Consider the following 24,431-nt stretch of genomic DNA (forward strand, 5'->3'; position numbering starts at 1 on the left):
TCCCGTGAGAACCTCCCCGTGGATTTTCTTCCTGCCCCGAAGGGGCCTGTCAATCGAGTTTCAGAAAGCACCAAAAGCAGTTTTCCACTAAGTCTTACCCGCTCCCAGCACAGGATGGAAATTCGCTTTGCTCCTTCTGCAGGAACTGGGGAGTGGGTATATGATGGGGACCAGAACGTGGATTTTCTCACCAGCTCTTTTCGTTCTCTCCCATTTGGTGACATAACTGTGTTTTACTAAGGTATAATTAAGATGCAAGAAATGGTGCAGACTGCGAGTCTTCAGCTGAATGATTTTTGACAATTCACGGTACCTGGGTGACCACAGCTCGAAACGAGACACAGGACATTTCCTTCCCTCCTGGAAGGGCCCTCGCACCCCGTCAGCCAGCGCCTCCTCCCCAGTCGTGCACACAGGCAACCGCTGTTCTGATTCCTATCACCGTAGCTTAGCTTTCCCCGTTCTGGAACTTCATGTAATGGAATTAGACAGCATGTACTCTTGTGTCTGGCGGTTTCTGCTCAGCACGGTGGTTTTGAGATCCATTGCTATTATCGTGTGATTTGATAGTCTATTCTTTTTTCTTGCCAAACACTATTCAATTGTGTGACTATAATGCTCGTTTATTTACCATTCATAGACATTTGGCTTGCAGGCGGGGTTTGGGTGCTGAGGAGAAGGCTGCCACGAACCTTCTCGTTCCGGGTCTTTTGTGGACAGATGCTTTCACTGCTCCCAGGTGAATACCTGGGAATGGATTTGCTGCTTCACGGGTGGAAAGATATGTTCCAGCTTATGTATTTTCTAAATCATTTTATACTCTGTGCAAGAGTGCATGGGAGTTCCATTTGCACCACATCCTCACTGGTGTTGGATTTCTTTTTTAAGATTTTATTTATTTATTCACGAGAGACACACAGAGAGAGAGGCAGACGCATAGGTAGAAGGAGAAGAAGGCTCCCCACAGGACTCGATTCCAGGACCCTGGGATCATGCTCTGAGCTGAAGGCAGATGCTCAACCACTGAGCCACCCAGGTGTCCCTGGTGTTGGATTTTGCCAGTCTTTCTACTAGTAGCCATTACAGGGAGCCTGAGCTGTACCTCTTTATGCATAACTTGCATTTCTCCAGTGACCCAGGATGCTAGACTCCAGTTTGTGTGCTTATGGCTGTTTCAGTGTCTTTAGTGAAGTGTCCATTCAAAGCTTTTGCCCATTTTCTGTTGGGTTACTCATATTTTTATTGTTATTACGCAGCAGTTGTTTGTGTACTGTGGATAGGAGTCTTTTGTCAATGTATGTGTTATGACGATTTTCCCCAGTCTGTGGCTTTCCTATTTATTTTCTTAACGAGCATCACTGTTTGATTTTGATGAAGCCCTAATTTATCATTTTCTTTTCCTTTGGGGTTAGTGCTCTTTGCATTCCCCCAACAAATCTCTAGCTGTCTGAAGGAAGCAAAGGTATTATCTTATGTTTTCTTTTAGAAGCTTTTTGATTCTGGCTTTTAGGCTTAGGGCTATACTCCATCTGAGGCTAATTTTTGTGTAGGGTGTGAGGTAGGGTCGAGGTCCATGGTTCACCATCTGGAAATCTGCTTGTTTCATATGCCCTTTTCTGAAAGCAAGAGCTTAGAAAACCCAACCGTGTTCTTTCCCTCATCAGTGTTCCTTCATTGCTCCATTTCAGTCTCCTAGGCAGGCAATCATGCAGGGTTGCTTCAGGAAAGACCTTAGACTCAGTGGGACCACTCTGGCATATTCCCTCCTTTGCTTCATGAAGCAAGGCTGCTTAACTTGTCTACCTGCTTCTGCCAGAAGCCGGGAGGACCCACATAATTCCTGTGGGCTTTTTAACGTGGATTTGTCCACTTAGAAATATATTTGGAGTGCATGATATACTGTTCTAGGCACTAGGGATGAAACAGTGATCCAAACAAAGTCTTGGCCCTCATGGAGGTCACATTCTAGTAGGGAAAACCAACAATAAACAAGTAATGAAAACCATCATTCACACAGCTAAGCATGATGAAAATAACAAGGACCATGTGTTGGTGACTTGGGGGCAGGGAGCAGCAGGGTTGCGTGTGCTGATCAGGAGAGACCTCTTGAAAGAAGTTTCATATTAACCTGGGACTGAGTAGTTGGGGAGCATGGCCTAGTGGAAGGATACAGTAAGTGCAAGGGCCCTGAGGCAGGGATGAGCGCTGGGTCTTCAGGTAACAGAAGAGCAGCTAGGGAGGCTGTGTGGAGTGAAGAGGGGTCAGGAGAGACCTGAGATGAAGCTGGGGACTTGGATTTTATTCGAAATGAAACAGGAAGTCTTGAGTTCTAAGTAGGGGACTGACATGATGGGATCTATGTTTTCAAATTTGTTTAGCACAGTGCCAGGTACACAGTAGATGTTAGTAAGACCAAATGAAGGTAGAAGGGAGACAATAGGACCCGGCAGGGAAGAGGTAAAGGAAGAGGAAAAATGATCAGTCACTTACTGTGAGTCAAGCATGTTCTGTGTTGCTGTTGGCTCATCAAAAACACTGCGAACTCAGTGTGTGTTCCCATTTCACAGCTGGGAAAACTGAAGAACAGAGAAGTTAAATAAATTGCCTGTGGTCACACAGCTAACAAGGGACCAAACCAGCATGACATCCACATTGTGCTGGATCTCAGGACACCAAGGTGGAGGTGTATCACCAGCAACAGATTAATTTGGGCTGCAACCCAAGATTGGCATCATCTCACATAAACCAGAGATCAGCTCAGCAACCCTCATAGGCCTGTGGATGCCCTCCCACCCATGGCAATAGATTGTCTCCCCTGAGCTCCCGTAGCAGTAAATCTTGAGTGAAATTTGGGCATTAGGCAGAGAGTGGGTAGGCCAGGCCTTTGTCAGCCCCTGCTTTCCAAGGAGACTTCTGAGCCAAGAAGCCACATTTCAGAAACACCAGAAACCTCCATGATGGGGAGAAGCAGTTTAGGCTGGTGTTTAGGTCTGGGCCTGGGTTCAAAACCTGCCTCTGCCACTTAGTAGCTATATAGTCCCAGGAAGTTACTTAAAACTCTGTGCCTCAGTTTCCTCATCTGTAAAATGGGGATAGTGGTCATGCCTGTCTCTTGGTACTTGTGGGGGGCTAAATGTGTGTGTGTGTGTATCATACAGTAGGTGCCAGTTGAGATCACACTAGGATAACCCAAATGCCTCTCCTGTGGTATGTCTCACACATGCTTGTTTACAGCCCTTCCCATGGCTCTACAGAGCAGCTTTGCGTATACCTCTGACTGCTACTCTGTCACTGCCAAGAGACCATAGCCTAGGCAGCAATAGCAGGTGTGGGTGTTTAACAATCGCTAATTGTTTCAGGCGAGCTAGCACCAAGCAGCACACCGTACTGCTGACCAGGGACCTGGATGGTTATCTGGCCAGTGGAGTGGGTCGGCCAGGTGGCGAATGCAGGTTTAGGGGAAGGGGCCCAGGCTTGAGGTGGCTTCCCTGCTGATTGATACGGTTATCTGACCAAAGGTTATGGCCCCTTATTGAGCTAGTTATGCAGTGGCAGGGAAGGCAAAACCAACCTGATTGAAAGGTCAAAGTTGCCCATGGCTCTCACATGTATTGACTTGTTTCTAGCCTCCTCATGGCCTTGCAAGGCTCACTTTAAAGACTCGATCAATTCATTCATTCAGAAGCATTTATTGACAGGTGCCAGTGAGTGTTTGAGGCATGAAATGCTGCCTTCTTGGAGCTTTTCTTCTAGTGGATTGAGGTTCAGAAGCATTTTGTGATTTGCTGCAGCCACACTGCTGGCAAGAAGAGGGGCAGAGCTTGGGGTGACATCCATGTCCTTTGATTAAAGGGTCCAAGCTGCCTGGGTCCCTCAGTGACTAGAAAGCTCATCAGTTGAATGGAGACTCATGCTGCCCTCAGGAAGGGTCTTGTTATAATGGAGATATATGGGAATATTCTGAAGAGGCCGCCTGTTAGCACATTGGAACAGGAGAGTAATATCTGAGCAAGCAAGAAAGGTCATGGTACCCACTGTGGCCCTTAGTGCTTTGTGGGTTCAGTGCAATGACATATACCGGCCCTACAGGGTACATGTTACTGTTGCATGTGAGAAAGCCCCATGAAGCCCAGAGTTAGAAGGTGGTCACATGCACTGCAGGCTCCATGTATTTGTGCAGACCGGACCCCACTCCTGTGGGGTGAATGCTGACAGATCTTTCACGGGGGTGAACCCCACACTCGGGGAGGGTTGCTGTCCCACCTCCTGCTTCCCTGGGAATACCCGGTAATCTCCAGGGCAGGGGCTGAGGGACCTATGGGGCGGGTCTCAGGCAAGGCCTGAGTCAGCACTGGATTCTGAGCTGGGCCAGGCTCACAGCCAAGGATGACAGCCTGATGTAGCGAGGAGAAGGATGTACAGCAGCTGGAGCGCCGTGGCCAGGGGTGGTCAGTGCTCGGGCCAGGATGAGACTGATGGGAGGCCCCCCCCCTTGCCTGGGCTGGCTGGCAGCTGTCCCACCGGGAAAGCCTTTACTCAAAAGGGGCCCCTCAGGGTAGAGTGCCACAGTCTAGGTTCGGATTCTGCTTGTCTGCCTTACTTAGCTGTGAGCTCTCTGGCATACTGCTTTTCCTCTGGGAGATGCCGTGCCCCAACACCAAGACGGGAATAATTCTCACTTAGTGGTCTCATGAAGTTTAGCAGCAAAAATAAATGTAAACAACATTCATTGAGCCTGACAAAATGCTACATGCTTCCTGTGCATTGATTCATTTAATCTGCAAACAGCCCTATGAGGTTGGTGCTATGATTACTCCCATTTTAGGGATGAAGCAAGAGAGACCCAGAGAGATTATGTGACTTGCCCAAGGTCCCAATGCTCAGAGGTTACTGAGCTGGGCTTTGGACTCGGGCATTCACTTGGCAGCATCCTTTTATCCATGGCCCTAAATTGCCTCCTCATGTGTGTTTTATAACATCAACCAAAAAATGTATATGTGAAGTGGCTGGGATCGGAGGCACTCTCTATGGCAGCTGTAATTACTCGCTATTATTAGCAGAATCCACCCACTCTGCAGAATCAGATTTCTCCGACCAGCTTCTCCTGCCTGTCTCCTGAGGTTTTTTGGGTAGATCGTAATTCTTGGCCACATACCCCAATGACGGGGCACCCTGAAGACAGGCAAGCAGCGATGCCCCCCATTCCCAGGCTGCGTTGGGCAGACCTGCAGGACCCCGCGCCCGCGTGAATTTCCCCTGTTGCTGCCGCTTGGCTCTGCATCAGCCCCTGTTGCTGAAAAAAGCAAACACCCCAACTGGTTAAACCAACAGTGCCCTGTTGATTCAGAGCTTGTAAAACCCAGGAGCCCCAAGCCCCTTTATGACGCACCAGAATCTGGGGGCAGGCGGGAAGCCCCGGGAAGTCTCTTGGTGAGGGCCACCTAGAAGCTTAATGTGGAGCGGAGGGTCTAGACGTCACCCAGGGGCTGGAGCCGGGTCCTCAGGATGGCTTGAAAACGGCAGCCCCTGGTCTGGGTAGAGCAGGGCAGGGTGTATGGTTTGGACGGTCTGGAACCTCTAATGGTTGAAAGGCTGAATGAGAGTCAGCGGGGCCTGATGGGGGTTTGGTGTGAGCCCCTGCTCCCGGAGAGCCCTCTCACGGGTCCTGGATGGTGTCATTCCAATTAACAGCCATAGGTGTGAGAGGTTGCATCAGAGAGAGAGGAGGAAGTGGAGCCCAGGAGGGTAATTTTGGTTGCTGTTTGCCTCTCTCTTCAGTTCCTCTTTCAGAGCCTAATTGGATTTGTTTGCTTTACCTCTGGGCTCTCTGAGGATGCGGGGGCATCCCCTGGAGGAGGTCCCCTTGTCCCCAGGTGGCCTCTTCAGTGTCAACGTTGGCTTTCAAACAGATGTGTACGACAAGTCGCCTGGAAAGGTTGTTACCATGCAAATTCTAGGAAGGTTTGGGTGCAGGAGATTGAGGGTGTGAGCTGAGCATCCGCATGTTTATTAAGTGCCTCCTCCAACCAGGTAATCTGGCTGCCAGGGACCTGGGAGCATTACTTTGAGCAACTCTGGCCGTCAAGGTTGAGAAATCTGGCTTCTGGCTCAGGATCCACCAGGAACAACAGGAGTGGGCACAGTAGCACCTGTAGACACGTGGGATGTGGTTGGCACGGTCTCGGTGAAGTAAAGGCTCTAAGACAGCAACCCCGAGCCAGCGCCTTGCGCGTGGAAACGGCTCAAGAAACTCCAGGGTTTAGTATCGGTCACCTTGTGAAATGTACTGAGCCGAATACACGTGTTGTGAATTCTCCCCTGGACTGTGAACAGCTGCAGCTTGCAGATGGGGAACCGACTTAGGGGAGCCCCACGCGAGGGTCACCCTAGCTAGGCCCCGGGACCCCCCAGCGCTCCAGCCCTCACCCGAGCCGCGGCTGCCCCCCCCGTGGAGTGAGTGCCGAGCGTCTGTTCCTCTGTCTGTACAGTGGCGCTGACAGCCTCTTCCTCGGGACTCCGGTAGGGCTGTCACTGAAGAGTTTAAAAAGATCACAAATGAGAAAATGTTTAGAATATGTCTAGGTAAGAGAGAGCAGCATGTGAAAAGTTGATGGTAGTAAGGCGTCGTTTCTCGAACAGTTACTGTGTGTTAGGCCCCAGCTGAGTGCTTTTGTCTTAGATTTTTTTTCTTATTGTGATAAAATACACATCACCAAATGTGCCATTTAAGCCACCTTCAGGTGGATAATCCTGCGGCACTCAGGACACTCCTGATGTTGTGCTGCTACCACCACCACCACCACCACCACCACCACCTAGTCACAGAGCATGTCCATCCCCCCTAAAAGAAACCCCATACTCCTTGGCACTTACTCCCCGGGCCCTGGCAGCCACCTATTTTCCATCTCAATGGATTCACCCATTGTGAACAGTGTGCCTACACGGGATCCCAGAATAGTTGTGCTTTTGTGTCTGGCGCCTTTCGTTTAGCATAACATTTCAAGGCTCAGCATTACATGGGTGTATGTTCCTTCCCACGGCTGAATCGTACTTCTGTATGGGTCCATCCAATTGTGCATTGATGGATATTTGGGTTATCGATACTTGCTATCTTACTGGGTGTGTGCTGCCCCCACCTGTGTTTACATGTGGTATGTTCTCTGGTACTGCTTGCAGCAGATCCACGAGGGCAGGTACGGGTTGGATTTTACCGAGGTGGCATCAGTGATCCAGAGAGGTGATGTGACCTGCTCAGGGTCACGTAGCAGGGAGGGAGCAGAGGCAAGCCTTGAAGCTGTGTCTTTCTGACCCCAGAGCCCAAACAGCAGTAAACCAAGAATTCTCCTTTGGCTTCCAGGGTCCTGCATTAATCTGCCATTGATGGTATAGCAAATCATACCTTGTGGGACCCATTGGGATTAATCATTAGGGATTCTTCTTCTTCTTTTTTTTTTTTTTAAATCTCTGCTGCTGACCTTCCCTCAGAGCATTGAAGTCAGAACAGTGGTTCTCAACTAGGGATGATTTTGGCCTCCTCCTCCCCAGGGGGCCATCTACCGTGATGTCTGGAGGCACTTCTGGTTGTCCACAGGGAGGGGTGCGGCTGGCAGCCAGTGGGTGGAGGTGCTGGGGGCGGCCCACAGCAGAGGCAGCTCTAGCCTACATGGCAATAGTACCCAGGCTGAGAACCCCTGCTCTAGAATTAGGACCTGAGTGCCAGTATTCTCTAAACTTCCTGGCTCATTCAAATGAGCCCTCAGGGGTAAGAGTGCCTCTCAGACTTGGCAGTGCCTAACAATCATGTGGATTCCTTAGGCCTGGGGTGGGGCCCGAGGCTCTGCATTTCTGACAGGGTCTGGGTAATGCTCATCTCGGTTCAGGACTGGAAAACAGATGAGAAAGTACAGGGAGCTGGGCTAGACTCTTGGTTCTCTCTCTTTAAATTATTGTTTAAGAAAACAGTCTTTTCCTTCAGCTCAGGCGAAGGAGTGGGAAATGCAAGTGTGGCCGAGGGAGAGAATGTTGTGAGTCTCTGCAGGGAGAAGCGGTGAAGCTGCTCCAGGAAGGAGACCGTGGTGTTCACAGCATTGCACAGTGATTCACAGAGCAGCCGTCCGGGCCAGCCTCCCCCCAGCGCGGAGAGTCACGGCCACGGCCAGTCCCCGGCCCGGCTGGCCGCGAGCCCTTGGCTGACTCTCCCAGTAGTGATGATTAAGGCTTTCCACCTGCAAAATGGGAGGGATGGCTCTTGCCGCCTCCCCACCCATTCCTGGGGCCAGAAGCCCCCCGGCTGCCCCCCAAACTCATCAAAGGCAGATCTTAAAAGTTGGGGCCTGCTTTCCTAGGCGATGCAACTGCTGTTTTCACTGCTAATAAATCTCCATTTGTGGCAGCTCAATTAGGAAGTCATACAAAACTCCTATATTGAAAGAAGGGATTAATAACCCGGCCCATGTGGGAGAGATTAGCAGCTTCTGCAGAGAGGCCTTTTTAATATATACTCTTAACTGGCAGCCCCTTGGAACAGGCTGGCTGGTCCCTGGGCTGAGCCGGGCAGGGGGCGAAACCAGCAGGGGATCATTGTGAGTCATTGGGTTGCACTTTCAAGGTGAAGTGTCTGGGAGCCTGTGGCTGGTCCACAATTGACTGCTGAAATGTTGCCAAATGCACGGTTGCTCCAGAAGGAGCCGGGTTCAGGAGAGATGGAAGGGGATGCTCGGCCACCTGGAGGTGCAGGCCGGCCAGGAGGGAAGGGTTAGGCTCGGGCTGCTGCCTGCCATAGCTCCCGGATGGGGAGGTCCTCGGGCCCCTGGCACGGAAAGGGCTGGCCCTCTGCCCAGTTCTTGGGCTTGGGAGGAACGCCAGGAGCTCGGGCTGACTCACAAGGGGAGGGCCAGCCTCTGCGGCCCACGCTGCTAAGGCGAGGCCTGAGCAGATGGGTCCCTCTCACTGACTGGGACTTGTTTCTCACCCTGCCCGGGAAACGTGGCTGGAGAGGGTCTTCATTCTCTCTTGCAGCCTGTCTTCCAGAAAAATCGGTGGCTGGCCGGAGTGAGCAAGGGATGGAGGTCTGGAGCTGGGACAAAGCAGCTTCTGAGGATTCAAATCTGAGTCCCTTGGTCAAGGGGTGGCCTGACTTCTCTTAGCTTTAGTTTTCTCTGTAGGCAAATGTGAATAATTTTAATCCTTCCTTCCTCCGAAGGTTGCTTTGAGCATTTTCAAGTATTATATCACTGTGGCTTGGTGCTTAGCATCGGCCTGTCCTGTGCCTCCATCTTTCATTCATCATATATACAGATGAGGGTATAGGTAGAGAGTCTGATATGTATGTATTAAGATATATTGAGATATATCCACATCCATGTATATCCATCAGTCTTTTTATCAGTCCATCCATCCTGAGTATGTCCTACTAAGTCTGAGGCACTGGTCCTGGCCCTGGGATTACAGCAGGGCTCCCTCCTGAGGCATACCTTCTAGTGGGGAGAGATTTGAAAGACAGGTGAACTAATAAAACAGGGTCTTGCAAGATAAAGGGAGAGAGGAAGAGAGAGACATGGATGGATGGGATGGGTACTAACTTGAAGGCAGGAGGCTACGTAGAGGGGTAGGAGGTAAGGAAGCCTTTCTGAGAAGGGGGGCGTTGGAGGAGAAACCTACATGAAGCGAAGATGGGAATAACAGGAATAACCTTCTAGAGAGAGGGACTAGAAAGTACAAGCACTCAAAGATAGGAGTGTGCTGAGTGTGTTGGAGAGACATCGAGAGCATTCTAGAAGTGGGGCAGCTGGGTGGCTCCGTGGTTGAGCATTTGCCTTCAGCTCAGGGCGTGATTCTGGGATCCTGGGATCGAGTCCCACATCGGGCTCCCTGTAGGGACCCTACTTATCCTCTGCCTATGTCTCTGCCCCTCTCTCTCTCTCATGAATAAATAAAATCTTTTTTTTTTTTTTTTTTTTAAGCACATTCTAGAAGTATGGCTGAAACAGTGAGCCAGGCAGTTGGGGGTGAGGAGGAGGGGAGGTCCTAGAAAGTGAGTTCAGAGAGGTGATGGGGGCAATCATGCTGTTTCGAAGACTCAGTTCAGAATTGCCAGTGAAGTCCCAAGCTGCTATGTCTAAACCCCGTAGGAACTGGGTCCTAGCACTTAGCATGCATGATTCCTTCAAGAATTTGTTGACATCAGGTACATGAGGAGAGGACACCCGGGCCAAGGGACTCTCTTATGAAAAAGCTGATTTGCCCTTTTATAAAATAAAGACCAAACCTCATTCGTTTTTCCTCCCTGCAAAGAGAACAGACGTCTCTGTCCCTTGGTTCATGAAAACAAAATGTGTTGTTAGAAGAAAACCAGCCCAAATAACTTAGGGCACTTTTACGCTAACATGGCATTTCCAGAGTCAGTGGTTGCCGGGACCCATGGCTTCATGTTTGCCATGACAACAGGTGACAAAGATGGGCAGAGCGTGTCTGTTCGCCGTGAAATCGGAAAGCCTCTTGTGAGCGGACTTTTCCTGCCATCACCGTGACTTCTTTCTCTCTTGCCCTCAGCCCAGCGATCCGCCCACGAGCTGCCCATGGTGGAGAGACAAGACATTGACAGCTGCCTGGTTTATGGGGGCCAGCAGATGATCCTCACCGGACAGAACTTCACCGCCGAGTCCAAAGTCGTGTTTACTGAGAAGACCACAGGTCAGGGGGCTTTTTGAGCTCTTTTGTTGTCCGCTGGCACCATATCAAAGCACCATCTTTTTCTTCCAGACAGCACCGATTGGGGGGATAGATTCTGTTGGGTCGGGCTTTCTGGTCTGCTCTTTCTGCTCACCACGAGCAGCTCCCCAGGCCTCCAGAGACTGATATCAGCACAGTTCACCATGCCATGTGCCATGATGTGGTCTGGGTTGTTCTGTTGGTTGGTGAGGTTGACCTCCACCCAAAACTCTTTTTTTTTTTTCCTACTGTATATTCACATAGAGAGGCGAACCTTTTCAACTTTTGACTATTATCAAAAAGGGAGGCCTTTCTCGGGACCTGAGTTCACACGCTCTGGCCCTGGATCTCCTAGGTGTAGATGCCAGCTTTGCTACTTGCTTCTTCTGTGATCTTAGGCACATCACCCCCCCCCCCCTTCTGTGCTTCATTTCCTTGCATATAGGATGATAATAACAAAGGTTCCTACCCCACAGTATTGTCAGGAAGGCTAACCGGGTTAATACAGGTCGAGTAATTATAACAGCACCGGTTTATTGCAGGCCAATAAACATAAGCTACTTATGATTTTATTACAAAGAGTGTTGCGCTGAATCTTCTCTAATACTTTTAGGATTAATTAACTAATCTTCTATACCTGAGTGTCCATTGTTGTGTACTTAGGGTTTATTCCTAAAGCGGAATTTTGGATAGTCATTTTGAGAGCTTTAATTACCTTCTGGAAATGTACAGATTGAAACTTCCATCAATCCCATGTTCGGAATGGTTTCACCACATCCCAGAAGTGCCATTTTTTTTTTTTAAATTAAAAAAATACTTGCTGAATTGCTCTTTACTACACGCTCCTTTGCTGTGAGAGCTGTGATGTTTTTGTTTATTGGCCGTGTGTATTCTTCCTTCCATATATTGTCTGTTAATATCTTTTGCCAATGAGGACATGGTAAAAAGAGAATGATCTAAAATAGGATGAATTTCAAGTTATGCAATTATTTGTTAGTTATGGATGCAAGACCAACTTTTTTTTTCCCTAATGGACATGATTGCAGTAGGTTAATTCTAAGGGGGTATTATATTGATATTTGTTGACTGTCTTTAGGATGATTTGGAGATCATAGTAGGCAGGCTGTCCAGTTGTGAGGATTGTGCACTGCATAAGGGCACCTCGTCTAGGGACTACCGTTCAAATGGGGATCCATCATCAGTGTGTTACTAAGACAGCTGCTGGCAAGAGGAAGTGGGATGTCTTAGGGAAGGGGTGTTTCTTCCCATTTCAACACAATGCCTTCTCCTGGGGTGGGCTAGCTCTGTGACCAGACATGACATTAAGGAAGACTGTGGCAGTGGGGGCTGGAGATGGATGGGTGGGTTTGGGAGTGGTTTAAAGGGAATGGGATCTATCCCTGTGGGTTTGAGGAGTAGTAGTGGTATGGTGAGGGGTTAGGGATGCCAACATTTAAATGGGTGCATTGCATTCTATCCCATGTTTGTACAGTACTTTAGTTAGCTATTCCCATTTTATTATGCCTTAGGCTGCTCCCAACTCTGTGCTATTATGAGTAACTCAGTGATGAACATCCTCTACATCCCTTTAGTCAGCTAGGTAGGAGCTCATGCTCTTGAGCCAAAACCGAGCTCCACTGTTTCCTAGCGGTGTGACGATGGGCAGGTTATGTAACCTCCCTGGGCAATGATTTTCTCGTCTATACGATGACGAAGATGACAGTCCTACCTCATAGGGTGGCCATAGGATTAAAAATTTCTGCATGTTAAGTACTCACAACATGCGTGGTATATATAGTGCTCAAGATACATTAAGTAATGCTATTTGGTGTTATTTCCTAGGGTTAAGGCCTGCCTGTGGTGTCTTGGCTTCATGGAGGCATGCATGGTTTTAAGCATCTTGCGGGGTGGCTTACTTTTCAGATGATGGAACAGTGAACTACTCTCTTCTGCAGGAATTTTCTAGGCTTTTGTAAATCAGAGGGCAAACCGATGTGGCTGGCATGTTGTGACAAAGCAGGCAGAGGTCAGAACAGAGAGGTCTCCCAGTGCCAGGTAGGGACATGGCCTTGGTTCGGTCAGCACATGGTCAGGGGGAGTCGTGGTGAGTTCTCCAGCAGGAGAGTGGCATGAGGTGTAGATGACCAAGCCCTCACTCGCTGCTCCAGTGTTGGTGCCTCCTGTGTGAGCAAACCGTCCTGCGCGCCTTCCGCTGACTTTCACCAGAAGCCTGTGGATTCGTAGCACCTGTTAGCAGAGGGGAAATGCTCATAAGACAGAGACGTCTTGTCAGCCACACACGGGTTGGCAGATGCTCTGGGGGTGGGGGTGGCTTGGAGGGAGGCCAGGTCCTACTAGGTCCCCCACGGATTTAGGAGCCAGCCAGTTGTCCTTGTCCCAAGAGCTCAGGCACTTGTGACGCCCTCTGAGGGGCACCAGTGAAGTGTTTGTTGAGTGAATGAACGATGGTTTTCCTCTCTAGCTTGCTGTCTCTTGGTTTCAGAGGAAATGTCACGGTTGACCTCCTAGTGGGAGGAAAACTCAGAGTCTGTTTCAATTTTGAAAAGTCGTGTATTAATAAGGAATAAGGAGTAATTAAGGAGTTAATAAGGAATAATAATAATAATAGTAGTAGTAGTAGTAGTAGCAGCCATGTCTGCTCTTTGCTGTCACTTTGCACGTTGTGGGCGGGGGATGAGGGACTCACCCACGGTTAACGCCCACCATTGTCCTGGTGTCCAGCCTCCCGGTTTCCCTCTCCATAAAATGAGATGATAACGCCCCCTCCCCACAAGAGTTAAATGGATACACAGGCAGCATGCGCTTAGGGTGCAGAGTGTGCTCACTGAACGTTTGCTGTCGTTTGTACGCCCAGAACTATCATGGCTTGGGCCACCATCGACTCGATGGTTGCAAGCACAGGTTCTGAGCTCAGAAGGCCTGGGTTCGAATCCGTGATGTGCTTTCAGTAGCTTCGGCATCCTGGATAAGTCCCTTCACCTCTCCGAGCCCCTCTTTTGTAACATGCACGTGATTTACTTCTCGTGAGAGAGGATGGCATGAGTGGGTGGCACAGGTTGGGGCTCTTCGCCTAGATCTTAGCACACTGTAGATGCTCAGGAAACCTGAGTTTTTATTGTTAGCATTACATTTAGGCCCTGGAAGAACAAAGACGGATGAGATTTTATCTCATGGCCCTAGGGGACATTGAAAAACAATAAGCAACAATAAGGAACTATCTGCCAGGCCTTGTTCTAAGCACTTTGTGTGTATTACCGAATCTGATGCCTCCTGACAACCCTACCAGGTAGCTACTCTTCTCCTCATTTTCCTAACGAGAGCCTGAGCACAGAGAGGTTAAGTAACTTAGGGAAGATCACACAGGTGCCAAGTGGCAGTGCTGGATCCGGCACCCCTGACCATTAGCTCTTCTGAGGAAGCTCAGAACCAGGTTAATTTGCCTGAAGGCCCTTCAGCTGCTTTGAGCCACTGACATGAGCCATTTTGTGGTGAAATAGGTCCTTGGATTTTGCAGGGGGTCACTGGGTTCCAGAGGACCCATTCAGAACCCCTTCGTGCCTAGCTTAAAGAATCTTGGGTGAAGGTGGTTTCTGGATTGATGCCAGCAGACCAGCAGGGGTCTTGGAGATGCCCCTGTGCCCCCAGAGAGCCAGTGGCCTTCCCTCGTGGGAGTGTGTGGCTCCTCGGGGCTCCAACAGGCGGGGGGGGGGGGGGGCTAGTCTTGCGTTGCAGGGAGCTGCTCTTTTGACCCCAAGCCCTCGCCTCCTCGCCCAGGACAGCCTTCTGCAGGGGGAATCCCTGTTGCTCAACTTCGTTTTTCCAAAACGCATCTCCGTTCCCATCTCCATGGACAGCTTGGCTGGCAAGGGCGCTGCGGGGCGGGGCGGAGTGGAACGGACTGAAGTTTTCCAAGGAAGGGGAACCCCAGCTGGTTCTCACATTAAGGAAAGGTGACAGCCTCCTGGGCTAATCTTAGCCCCCACGTTGGGTCATCGGCACCACCAGCTCCAATGTTCTTTTTATAGCCGTCAACTGAAATGGGGTTGGCAGCTTCTACTCCAGCAGGATGACAAACTGGAGAGTGATGGAAAAACAGTAGGAGAGGGGCAGCATGGTGTTTCTTAAGTTAGAAAAGCTTGGTGTTTTGGAAAATGGCATCTTATTTATAGCAGCAGTAATAATAATGACTATTATATTATTTTTATTACTATTTTAAATTATTTTCACGACTTCCAGGAGCCTGTATGATCTGGCCCTTGCCCATCCCTCTGAATTCACGCTTTTTGGCCCAAACCCTTGCTCACTTGGCCATAGGTACACCTGTCTTCGTTCTGTCCTCAGACACCCCATGCTGGTTTGTGCCTCAGGACCTTGGCTTTCACTGTCCCCTCTTAGAATGTCCTTCCACCATTTCTTTACGAGGTTGCGTCCTCCTGTGTCTCTGAGGCTCAGCACAGAGGTGACTTTCTCAACAAGCGCCTCCTTGACCCTCTGCTCTGAAGTTGCTCTACATCCCCCTCCCCATAACCCCGTCACCTTGGTTACGTCACATTGTCCTGCTTTGTTTTCTGGGTGGCACCTTGCTCTGCTGAAATTATCTTGCCTGTTTGTTGATTCATTTGTTGTCTGGTCTCCCACACGAGACTCTTAGTACCTCGAGGGTGGGGACTCCATGTTTGCTGCTGTATCCACAGCATCTAGAACAATCCCTGTGCACATAGTAGGTATTCATTCATACTGTCCAACGGGTGTTTTCTCCTTTAATTGTCACATCGTCCCCAAGAGACAGGTGACATGGTCCCCGTTTACAGCCGAGGTAATAGGTCAGCCCAGAGCTGGTGACGGAGCTGGATGCCCAGGTGGTGTTAATCAGCATCCGCCCCACCCCCCGTACCCCCCACCCCCACCCCAAGGAAGCTCTCTGGTCACGTCCACGAGGGCAAAGAGAAACCAAACAGGATGATCAGGGTCTTTCCTATTTACCGTCCTCGGTGATGGCCTAAAACCCTTCATATAGTCTCTGAAATGTAAAAAATGTGTAACCTTCCAGGCAGAGTTCAGGCGGAGAAGTCCAGGCTGTTCCTGACTTCAGCTGGTAACCCTGGCCCCCGGCCACCCAGGCCTCAGGCGGAGTTGGGGGTCCCAGCAAAACATTGCAAAACAGGAAAAAATCTAAGGACACAAAAATAAAAGTGATGTGGCAGCGGAAACAGGGTTGCCATGGCTTTGAGCGACTCGCCGCTTCTGGGTGGGATCCAATGTTTTGGAAGGTTCCTCCACATGACACAGGGTTTTGGAATCTTTCAGCTGGTAAATCTTTCTTAATTCAGGCCCCCGGCCCCAGCCAAGTAGCTCCCTGGCTCTCTGTGTCCTGCGGGGGTGTAGGTTGGAAACCTGCCTGCATCGGATTACTCAGCTTTGAAACTTAAATTGTTTGAAGAGAATTTGTGTTTTGTTTTGCTGGACGATTTTCTTGGAACAGTCTGATGGCAGAGGCTCCCATCACCTGTTGAGAGGGCAAATTGATTTTTTAGAAAGGAGGCGTGGGTAGCGGAATTCCCTCTTTCCCACTGAGTCATCATATCCTAATATGAGTCATTTTATTACTTGGAGGTTCCCAAAGGTTGTATTTTGGGCTTTGTTTAATAAATATAAATGCACATGCTTAAAATAATTTTTTTTTGCTAAATTAAGTATCTTTCCATGAATTAGTATCCTAGAAACCTTGGAACCACCTTAAGGAGGCATCTGCTCCTGCCACCTGTTTTTCTCTGCGGGTTCGGCTTCGCCCAGTGTGGCGTTGTCTAAAACAATAGACCTGGTGTGGGAGTCTCTCTAGACTGGGCTTCCCTCTGGGAAAGGTCAGACTCCAGGCTGGGCCGGGCCGGGGCATGGCTAAGGCCCCGCAGACCTCTGCCCTCGGTGACTCATGTCCACACTGTCATCGGCCCCCTGGGCTGAAGCCCACCACTTACACACAGCTGGCCGGGACGCCAGGCTTGCCTCCAAAGCCAGAGGCCAGGCCGTGGCCCCTTAGCCCCACTGGAGACAGAGCAAATGGTCTCATTTTCATCCCTTGCATGTAAGGACAGGCTTTTGGGTGAAAGAATCTGACAGTTCATTCTGTTTGGAAGGCTTTGAAAGAGGACACAGAGAAATGAGTTTTCGAGCTAACTTGGGTTCAAGCGTTTCCACCATCAGAAATTGTTCTTGGTGCTAACAGACCTTTGTGTAGATGGCAGTCAGGAGGCCGAAGTGCTCCCCTCCACACCCCACCGCCACACACACCTGCAAGAAAATCATAAAGAAAGAAAGAAATTATCTTTCATTAGTTAAAACTATTAGTTAAAACTAATAAAAGAAAATCATCTTTTATTAGTTAACACCCTTTTGTATTTTTTTCCTACATTTTTGGTTTCATGCTTTTTATTTTATTTTATTTTTTTTCAAAGATTTATTTATTCATCAGAGACACAGAAAGAGAGAAGCAGAGACACAGGCAGAGGGAGAAGCAGGCTCCATGCAGGGAGCCCAATGTGGGACTCGATCCTAGGACCCTGGGATCACGCCCTGAGCTGAAGGCAGACGCTCAACCGCTGAGCCACCCAGGCATCCCTATTTCATTTTATTTTAAAGATTTTATTTATTTATTCATGAGAGACAGAGAGAGAGAGAGAGAAAGAGAGAGAGAGGCAGAGACACAGGCATAGGGAGAAGCAGGCCCCATGCAGGGAGCCCAATGTGGGATTGGATCCTGGGATTCCAGGATCATACCCTGGGCCGAAGGCAGATGCTCAACCACTGAGCCACCCAGGCATCCCAAGTTATATTTAAAAAAAAATAAATAAATAAAAATTGTCTATATTTAAGGTAGAAGCAGTATAAGGAAGCTGGATTTTGGATCATCTAGCAGATTTGGCTCGAAACCTGGATAGGCCCCATATTATGTGCTCTGGGACTCAATTTCCCCATCTCTAACATGGGATTCATGATATTTCAGCAATGCAAAGACAGCAAGGATCTCTAAGTGTCCAGCACATAATAGGTGTTCAGAAGAGGTCAGCTGACCTTCCCCGTGCCCTCTGGGAGCTCAGTTTACTGAAACGGAGCCAGGCAGGCAGGGCCGAGTTGGTTTCTCATCTGAGAGAAGAGTCCCTCTGGGCACGGGGGAGTCTCTCCTCTCGCCCCCCAGCCACCCCCCACCTGCTGTCACCGCCTCACCGAGGAGCTGGAGGGAGCTTGGGTGCTGGCTGCTCCCTGCCCCCATCGTACAGGTGGGGAAGCTGACTCACATGGTGAGGTTGACAGACTTCCTCAAGGTGGCAGAGCTTGTGGGTGGAGGGCTGGGTCCCCAGCCCCCACTTCCTGGTTCCCAGAGCGATGGGCTGGACGCAGCCGTTGGGGGGCACCCATAGGTGACTGCTCATTGCGGGGAAGAGTTGCCCCTGTGGGGGGATGGAAGATGGGTGCAAATCCAGCCTCCGTGGGACCAACCCAGCGATGCCCCTTTAGCCTCCTTCCACACGCTCAGCCCCGGGGCTTCCATGACACCCCCTAGGTATTTACCCAACACCTACTAGGTGCAGGTACTGTGCCAGGCACTGGGGACCCACCTCGGATGAGGTCCCTGCTCTCAGGGGGTGGGCAGTCTCAAACTTGCCCATGAGCGGGCCACTCCGCAATGGAGAAAGTGCTCTGAGGCCAGTGAAACCGGTCAGAGGAGCTAGACAAAGGGCTCGGGGGTTGGGGGGCAGGTATGTAGGAGGCTCAGGGAAATTCAGATCTCAGACCACACTCTGTCCGTGCAGCAGCACAGGGTTTGGGACATACTTGTAGTAAAAAGTGGTCACTGATTTCTGAAAATCAAATTTAACTGTAGTCTTAGATGTTAAATCTGGCCGCCCTGGAGAGTGTGATCAGAGCGAGGGCTTCCCGGAGGAGGTGGCTTTGCACAGAGGCCTAAAGGCAGAAAAGAGGGATCTGTACAGACTGTCGGAGGAGGGTCACAGGTGGAAATAACTGCCCAGGGCCACTGTCCCAGCCTGGGGATGAGCTTGGGGTGTTTGAGGAAATGAAAGCAGGCCCTGGTGGCCACCCGGGGCAACATGAAGAGCACAGGGCGGCGGGGGTGGGTGGTGAGGACAACACCAACCAAACCTGGAGAGGTCGCTGGGGTGGGGCGAGGGTGGGAGGCACCTAGGACATGCCCAGGGTTTTGTAGGCACCGAGAAGCGTTTGGATTTTGTTACAAAAGCAACTAGGAGGGGATCCCTGGGTGGCTCAGCGGTTTAGCACCTGCCTTTGGCCCAGGGCGCGATCCTGGAGTCCCGGGATCGAATCCCGTGTCGGGCTCCCGGCATGGAGCCTGCTTCTCCCTCTGCCCGTGTCTCTGCCTCTCTCTCTATATGTCTATCATGAATAAATAAATGAAATCTTTTTTGTCCTATGCAGGGGGGTGACAGGCTCTAATTTCTCTCGTTAAAGTCGCCCTGGCAATCTGGATCAAGGACGGACTCAGGGCTGAGGGGACAAGGGGAAGGCGCTGTGAGCAAGTGCATGTGGGCGGCTGTAGCATTTGGGGCGGTGAGATCTCAGCCCCCGGCCCCTCCTGGCCCCCGGCCCCGTCCGCTCGGCCCGCTGAGCCCCCACACCCAGGGACTATACATGTTTCTGCTCATTAGCAGTGGGCAGGAGCAGACTGGAGGGACTCTGGCCATCTTCATTTAGCTAATTTTAAAAGCAGGGCCGGGGCTGGGAAGCATCACACATGGTTTCCTAACACAAACTGACACTTGGATTTCCTCCCCGTTTGCCTGGAGCCCAGGGGCGTGCTCACGGCCCCAGTGAGGACGGATTCGCTGTCCTCCTCCTGAAGGCTTCCTTGTTTCTCCTTCGAGTGCTGACAGGAGCCCGTGGCTCATCCAGGCTGGCTGCTGAGACCCCAGCCCAGACCCGATGCCAGCCCTCCTGCTTCCTGATGTTTCGGGTTCGAGAACTGTCTACAAAGCTGATGTGAGAGCAACTACAGGGTAGGGGCCCCGGGTCCCACAGACACGTTGCCTACTGGGGTGCGCCCTCTGGCACGACGGCCCAGCCACCACGGAGCCTGGAATGTTCATCGAACCAGGCACATCCCCCACCCCGTGTCTCTCTGTGCTTGCACGGGCTTGCTAAGTCCTCTCTAGACTCATCCCCATTGCCCAAAGAACCTGGCTCTTTTCTCTTCCCCTCTGAGTAAGACTTGGAAGGGCCCGTTTCGTGCTGGCTGCCAGTCCCTGTTAATTTAGGACGGGGGAAGTTTGCCCAAACATCTGCTCGAGGGACTGAAGTCCTTCATTTCATCTCAGCCCAGAGCAGCAGAAGCGTACTTGGTCATCTTGGGCCTCCTCTGTCCTGGGCAGGTTTTCCCGGAGTCTCAGACCTGAGGTCTGGGTTGGGAAGTGGATTGTAGACAACTCAGCTGGGTTGGTCCAGCTGTTCGTGACTCAGTGTCTGCACCCTTATCCCAGGTGTCTTCCCCATCCCTCTGTCCCCCAAAAGGACTCTTCATGAAGGTTTCAGTCTCTCCTTCTGGGGTCTTTCTGTCAGAGAAGCCAGTGGTCTGGTTGTGGGCCAAGCCCTGGGAAATCCTGACGTCACTTTGTTCATTAAGGCCACTGGTGTTTCCCAAGTGCTCATTGTGTGCCAGACACGGTGGGGCTGGGATGAAGCAGAGAACCAGGCAGGTGCATGGCACTGGTCTCGGGAAGCCCACAGTCCAGCAGCAGAGGGAGACAGAAAACCATTAGGCCAAGAAGATGAGGCCAGAGGATGGAAGGTGATGGGGGACAAGTCAAGGAGGACGTCCCCAAGCAGAGCTGGAGGTCTGGGAAGGCACGGGTCTCAGTGACGTCTGCAGAGGAGCAAGTGTGGTTGTTGGGGGGAATGGGGAAGGCTGGTGTGGCCGGAGGGAGATGAGGGAGACAGAGTCTCCAGCCCAGGAGACATGAAGAAGCCTGAGTCCTCACTTGTGAGCAATGGTGGGCCTGCCAAGAGCAGGAAGGCATGTGTGGCTTGTACCATGGTCCCAGCGACCTGCATGGGGCCTGCTGTGCGGTAGGAGCTTGGTCAGTGTTGGTGGTCCATGCTTGGCTTCTGTCGGAGACCGTGGCCCCAGAGGGTTCCCGGGAGACAGGCACTTGCAATATACTTTTACCTTAAGAGAAAAGATTTCTCTTAAAAAAAAAAAAAACCAACAACAACAACACTAAAAATGCACCTATGGAGCACCTGGGTGGCACGGTCATTTAAGTGTCCAGCTCTTTGTCTTGGCTCAGGTCGTGATCTCAGGGTAGTGAGATCGAGCCCCACCTCGGGCTCTGAACTCGGCTCAGAGTCTGCTTGAGACTTGCTCTGCCCCTACACCCTGCACTCTCTTTCTCTCTCTCTAAAATGAACAAATATTTTAAAAAATATGCATGCAATGTATTTCCACCCAGTTTCCTGAATGGTGTTACAGAAGAGGTGCATGTCTGGGCTGGGTCCATCCGCTCTGGCCACGGGGGTGTAGCCATGTGGACAGTGTGAGGTGTGTGTTCTCAGAGCTTGTACCACACATATGGGGCTGTGGTACTTACCAGTTCCTGCTCTTTAATGTAACAGGGACACGTTTCCAGGGCAGAGAATCGGATCACGCTAATTCTAAGTGCTGCCCAGTGTTCTCAGAGCTCATCTACCTGATATTCTATACCAGGGACAGAGGGCCTGTAATTACTTCAGCCCCCTATCCACGAAAACTTTCTGTGGCCGTTTTATCTATTCACCATGAGAGACGTAATATAATGCAGTGAAACAAGGAACTGGAACACCCAGTGGAACACTTGGGTCAAGATGACCAGCAAGTTCGTCCTCCCCAGAGTCAGACCAATGGGACACCAAATTCTTGAAGGAGAATTACAGCAGTACTCACCGTGGGCTGAGCATTTTGCTAATAAGCATTTTACCTATAATCTATTTGAATGTTGGCCAACTCTTTGAAGTCAGTAAATGAACTTGACCATTTTGCTTCAAGGAGGAAACTAAGGCACAGAGGGGTTAAGCTGCCACTCAAAGGCCACACAGCAAGTGAATGGCATTGGTTGAGCTTGAACCTGGAGGGAGTGAGTTCAGGCAGAGAGCGCCCTGCCAGTGTTTATGGAGAGTTCCTCTGACTCCTGGAAGCTCAATTCAGAGGATGGGATTAGGGTGTTCTCTTGATGAAACCCTAGGACTCATGCTCTGCAGGATGCAGGGTGGGGGAAGGGAAGATGAGCCCAGGGAAATGGTCTTGAGGTATTTTGCAAACCATGCACTTCCCGTAGAGATCATTTCCCTTGAGTGTGCCTTCCATGTGCTACCTAAAATTGAGGACGGCAGTGTCAGCTTTCAGTTCTCTTTGGGGACTTGTCTGTTGGAGCTCAGTGCAGACTGCACTGGAGATGCACAACCAGGCTGGAGTCCTGAAGCTGCCCTCTGGGCTTCTGGTGCTTAAAGACAAAACGGAAGAAGCTGGGCCCCTGGGTTTGGCTCATGATTTAGGTGTTTTTTTCTTTTTTGTTTTTTAACAAATTATTTATTTATTTGAGAGGGAGAGAGAGCGAGCGAGCATGTGCACAAAGCAGGGAGGGACAGAGGGAGAGAGAGAGAGAGAGAGAGAGAGAGAGAGAGAATCCTAAGCAGACTCCCCGCTGTGTGCAGAGCCTGATGTGGGGCTCGACCTCACAACCCTGAGATCAAGACCTGAGCTGAAACCAAGAGTCGGACACTTAACAAACTGAGCCAACTGAGTGCCTCATGGTTTAGGTTTTGATTTTTCATTCTCGTGAGCTTTCTGTCTCTTTCTAAAAGTTGGGATAATGGTGGGAAGACCCATTTGAAAGGAAAAAAGTCCGGCACCATCTATACCTGCCTCCTATGACAGACACTGTCCCTTTGTGAATTCCCTCTACTTGTGCCCGTAGGCAAGAATATTTATAATTCATAATTATAAGCAGAGAAATGTGTATTATTTTCTGATTAAAATATGCTTGTGGTTTTTTTGTACCCCAATCATGACACATTGTGGAATAAATGCAAAAAATGATAAGACAGTATTTAAATGCTATGTTGCCATGAGCCATAATAATGATGCACACGAACATCTGCTCCACATTTATCCTGTGCCACGTGTCTGTCTGGCAACGAACCTGTGAGGTATGGGTCCTGTGATTGTCCCCATATTTTGGATCAGAGGCAGAGAGTGGTAAAGTGTCTTATCCAAGTGCACACAGCTAATTGGGCCTGTGGCCTGTAGGGTGGCTGAGAGGTGTTTTTAATTAGGTGTGGCCATTTCAAAATGAGATTTCACTTGAAATACAGGGATTCCAAGCTGGGTCTGTCTCCTCTGGAGTTTGGGGTTCGCAGGAACAAAGCAGACACCGCTGTGGTGCCACGGAGGGGAACTCTGTTCTGGCCACGGAACATGCCCGAGCCGGCTCGGGTTACAGTAGCCCGTGTAGTTGAAGACCCGACAGAGAACACTGAGCAGAGTTTTTTCTTCCCGACCTACTGTCTGGGGCTCCAGCAGTGGGGTGAGGCCTTGAGCCACGCCACGGTCTTCCTGCAGAGGCCTCCAGAAGCCCTACCTGGTGGGGGTCCTGTTTGCTCTGCTTGGAGCCCAGAGAAAGGGGGCAGCAAGGAGGGAGAGTTTTTAAGTGAGCGGCTGTAGAAGGACATCCCTGTGTAGCCCAACCTGGGGAGGGCCCTGTGGACACATGTCCCTCCTGGGCATGTGGTTCTGATACTTTTTTTAAAAAAATTTATTTATTTATTCATGAGAGACGGGGGGGCGGGGGGCAGAGACACAGGCAGAGGGAGAAGCAGGGTCCCTGCGGGGAGCCTGATGCGGGACTAGTTGTGGGACCCCGGGATCACGCTCTGAACCAAAGGCAGACACTCAACCACTGAGCCACCCACGTGTCTCAAAAATCTGCATTTTCTTGGTGAAACCTCATTTTGAAATGGCAGCAGCTAATGAAAAAAACGTCTGAGCTACCTTACAGGCCATAAAACAGGCCTGGTCTCAAGGGTGGGGCCAGTGGCTTTTGAAAAAAAATTGTAAGCTGTGCATATTACAATAGTGGTCATTGTAACCATTTGCCAGTGTACCATTCAGTGCCATTAAATCACTCACGGTATTGGTCCACCATTGTCGCCGCTGTCGGTTTTCAGGACATTTTCATTTTTTGAAACAGAAGCTCTGTCCGCATTAAACAGTCTCCCCTCTCCCACCCCTCCCCGTTGGCCTCTGATAACCTGCGTTCTTCTTTCTGTGTCTGTGCATTTGCCTGCTCTGTGTCCCTCTTGTAAGGGGGTTTAGGTAATACTGTCCTGCATCGAGCCTGTTTCACTCAGCATCACGCGTTCAAGGTCGATCCGTGTTGGAGCGTGCGTCCAAATTTGCTTCCTTTTGGAGGCTGGAGGCTGTTCCACTGTATGTGCGAATAGACCACATTTCGGTTGATGCATTTGTCTGTCCATGGACCTCTGTCTCCTCTGAAGAAGCGTCTGCCCCAGCAAATACCTAGGTTGTGACTATTGCAACCATCTTAATTCTGATTGTGCTGACAAATGGTTGAGCACTAGGGTATGGAATAAGGGAAACGTGGCCTTTGAGGACAGTGGAGGAGGCAAATGCACACTTT

The 24,431-nt window shown here is 50.4% G+C and overlaps 1 protein-coding gene across 5 annotated transcripts in view; it reads left to right on the forward strand.

The window, feature by feature from the left end:
* The window catches only part of NFATC2 (nuclear factor of activated T cells 2), a 161,783-nt gene that overhangs the window by 87,299 nt on the left and 50,053 nt on the right, over window positions 1-24,431 (forward strand). For all 5 annotated transcript variants that reach the window (XM_072735566.1, XM_072735563.1, XM_072735562.1 and 2 more), the window contains exon 6: window positions 10,552-10,692. In XM_072735566.1, the coding sequence (XP_072591667.1) occupies window positions 10,552-10,692 (141 nt within the window). The remainder of the gene's footprint in view (window positions 1-10,551; window positions 10,693-24,431) is intronic.

The sequence above is a fragment of the Vulpes vulpes genome, chromosome 14, assembly GCF_048418805.1.
Source record: "Vulpes vulpes isolate BD-2025 chromosome 14, VulVul3, whole genome shotgun sequence".
Lineage (NCBI taxonomy): Eukaryota > Metazoa > Chordata > Mammalia > Carnivora > Canidae > Vulpes > Vulpes vulpes.